At 37.5% G+C, this 2,984-nt stretch overlaps 1 protein-coding gene across 1 annotated transcript in view; it reads right to left on the bottom strand.

Moving 5' to 3' along the window:
- Nucleotides 1-2,055, bottom strand: part of LOC103308399 — an 8,767-nt gene extending 6,712 nt beyond the window's left edge. The window contains exon 1 of the mRNA XM_008181687.1: nt 40-2,055. Within this exon, the coding sequence (XP_008179909.1) occupies nt 40-2,055 (2,016 nt within the window). The remainder of the gene's footprint in view (nt 1-39) is intronic.
- Nucleotides 2,056-2,984: the final 929 nt, after the last annotated feature.

Below are 2,984 nucleotides of genomic sequence, written 5' to 3'. Positions count from 1 at the left end.
AAAAGACGTATATTGGACAGATTTTTCATTCATACGTACATGGTGGAAGCCGTTTTTTAAATCTAAAGAAGTAAATATTTTTTTATTTTTTAATCGATCTAACTGATCGTCAATTAGTGGGGTCGGAAAATTATCCTTAATCGTGATTTTATTTAGCTCTCTGTAATCTACACATAACCTATAACCACCTGACTTCTTACGGACCAACACTATCGGACTACTGTACGGGCTATTGCTTTCTCTAATAATACCTTCAGTTAACAATTCATCAATAATAACTCGTAAATCACGTTGTTCACTGTAGGACAGACGCCTAGGGCGAAACGTAATTGGTTGTTCGTGTTTTAAAATTATTTTCATATCAAAATCAAAATCCTCGTTACGTAACTCCTTATTTGATATATAATCGACATCATATAATTCACTAAATACATTCCTCAGTTCTGAATTTAATTTGGGATTCACATTCAACGCTGTGTTATCGTTACTTTTATCGGTACAATCATCGTAATCGATACACAATATTTCTTTAAAATTAATATCGGTTTCGTCCGAATTTCCCGTGTCTAATTTTACTATGTCTACCGTATTATTCTTAAATTCAATTTTAAATCCTTTCTTGTTTAAAAAGTCCCTTCCCAAAATTGCATTCGCTTTCATAGTATAATTAGACACAACATAAAATTTTAAATACATTTCAAAATTATTAATTATTACGTTCGTTTCGAATATACCGAGTATATCCAACTTCGCGCCGTTAATACCACAAAAATGTTTTTTACTCACCGTTTGCGTGGTATATAATATAGTTGGAACTAACTCACTCTTGATTATACTGATTGGACTTCCTGTGTCGACCACGGCGTTGACATTGACGCAGCAAGACTCTGACTCTTCTACTGGAACGTTGAATTGACATTGTACCTCGTACGGCGCTGGACACTCATCAGGCGAGTCCTGGTCTCGTACAACATCGATGCTCATCAATCCGGCCGACTTTTCCTTTTTTTCGTCATCATTACCTCGCATGAGTACTGGACAAGATCCTCGTTGGTGTGCCATCGACCCACATTCGTAACACGCTCCCTTTTCACGTTTAGGTTTTGGGCACTGCGGTGACAAATGAGTTTTTGAGCCACAATTGAAACAATATGCACGCGGCGGTACTGCACCCTTTTCTCCTACGGCCACTTTCGTGTCCTCCTTTTTAATTGTCACGGCATTAGTTGGATTCGACGTCACCGATTTTTGTAACAGGGCTTCTTTAGTACTTGATATTTGCCGAAATCGTACAGAACGGGACGTATCGAGTCGTTCATATTCTACCATGTCACTCAATAAATCGTCCTCGTCCACGTGGTTACGACCAAGCAAGTACATACTCAACTCTTTCGAGTATAAACCTTCTAGTATTTGAATTTTACTTTCGTAAAATGACATACCAATTTGTCGACATAAATATACCTTTTCGTGGTAGTACTCACGTACGTTTTCGTTGCGTAACTGGACGCGCCGCGACATTTGTTTCCAACGGTCGCCCATCATAACTACGCCGACAAAAGTTTTATGAAATTGTCTTTCAAAATCTGACCAATGTTCTATCTCTCGGGACGCAAACCAGTGTCGAGCCGCACCTTCTAAATTGGCCCGCACAGATTGGAGTTTAAAATTATCCGGCCAACGATGTAAATTCGCAACGCCGTTTACAGTTTGAATCCAATCGAGAGCTTGCGAACCCGTACCCAGACCATTGAATATCGGAATAGACTTGTTCAGGTCGGGAGCAATCGTTATGTCATTCGTTGGTCGATTGCCGTTTTGTTGAACTTTCAACAATTCCATTAACATACTGTTTTGTCTTACGAGTGTGTCGACCAAGGTGTTTGCATCTACCGGAGTCATGGGAAAACCTGGCGACGCTGACGAAGATGACGTAGATTCATGGTTTTTATTCATTCCTTCCGTATTACTCGTTTTATCGTTCCTTTGTTGTGGATTAAATACTTCCGGAGTATTCATTACATTCGATTTATTTTTGTCATTCGTCTCGTTCATTTTGGTACCTTCCTTAATAACTGCACAATGTTTACTCGCATTCCGTGTTAACACAGGCATTCGTACGTCATTCACTCATTCATTCGTATCCCACTTCTGAAAACTGTAGGCGTTAAAAATAATGTGATGGCCAAAAGAATAATTTATACAAAATTATATTAATTTTATTAAGGCAGTGTATATTAGAATTCAACATTACATAGTAGTACAATACATACGAGTTATCCGAAACGCGGACGGGTGACAACTGTAGGCCTCGTCGATAACGATTAACCGTCGTCGGCCGTCGTTATATAATTAACAAGATAAGATATAAAATAGTGTGTGCGTGTTGGTCGGTCAGACGACGACCAAAACGCACACAGCTGTACAATATTATTTAATAATGATAATAAAGTAAAAGAAATCATACAGTTCGGCCATACTGACATTTTGTTCGTCTCGAACAATACTACATAGTTATTAATAATGACACTATAGCAAATACAGACAAAATAAAAAAAAATAATAACAAATATATAGTAATACATGTAGTACAGATAAATATATATATATAAAAGTTTATACAATGACAATTTTCCCTAATCAGATTTATTTAACCCATCTTTTCATACGATCTGGTCCTATAATACCTTCGTACGGGCGTTGTGTGACCTGAAAACCTTCAATGTCGCTCACGACATATCTATCCCGATCTAACACTTTTTTAATAACGTACGGTCCTCGAAATTTTGGGATTAGTTTTTTATTACATCCGACTGTTACGTCCGTGTTGGTTATCATTACGTAATCGTTCTCTTTATAAATAGTTGCCTGTTTATGTTTCGCATCATAACGTATCTTATTCGCTTCCTGAGATTTAATAATACGATTCGCTGCCTCCGTCCTCATACTCTCGAAATCAATTACATCCTCAGACACTAAGTTAT

The sequence above is a fragment of the Acyrthosiphon pisum genome, unplaced genomic scaffold (genome assembly GCF_005508785.2).
Source record: "Acyrthosiphon pisum isolate AL4f unplaced genomic scaffold, pea_aphid_22Mar2018_4r6ur Scaffold_20704;HRSCAF=21886, whole genome shotgun sequence".
In the NCBI taxonomy this organism is placed as follows: Eukaryota; Metazoa; Arthropoda; class Insecta; order Hemiptera; family Aphididae; genus Acyrthosiphon; species Acyrthosiphon pisum.
This window is presented reverse-complemented; position numbering and strand designations above follow the sequence as displayed.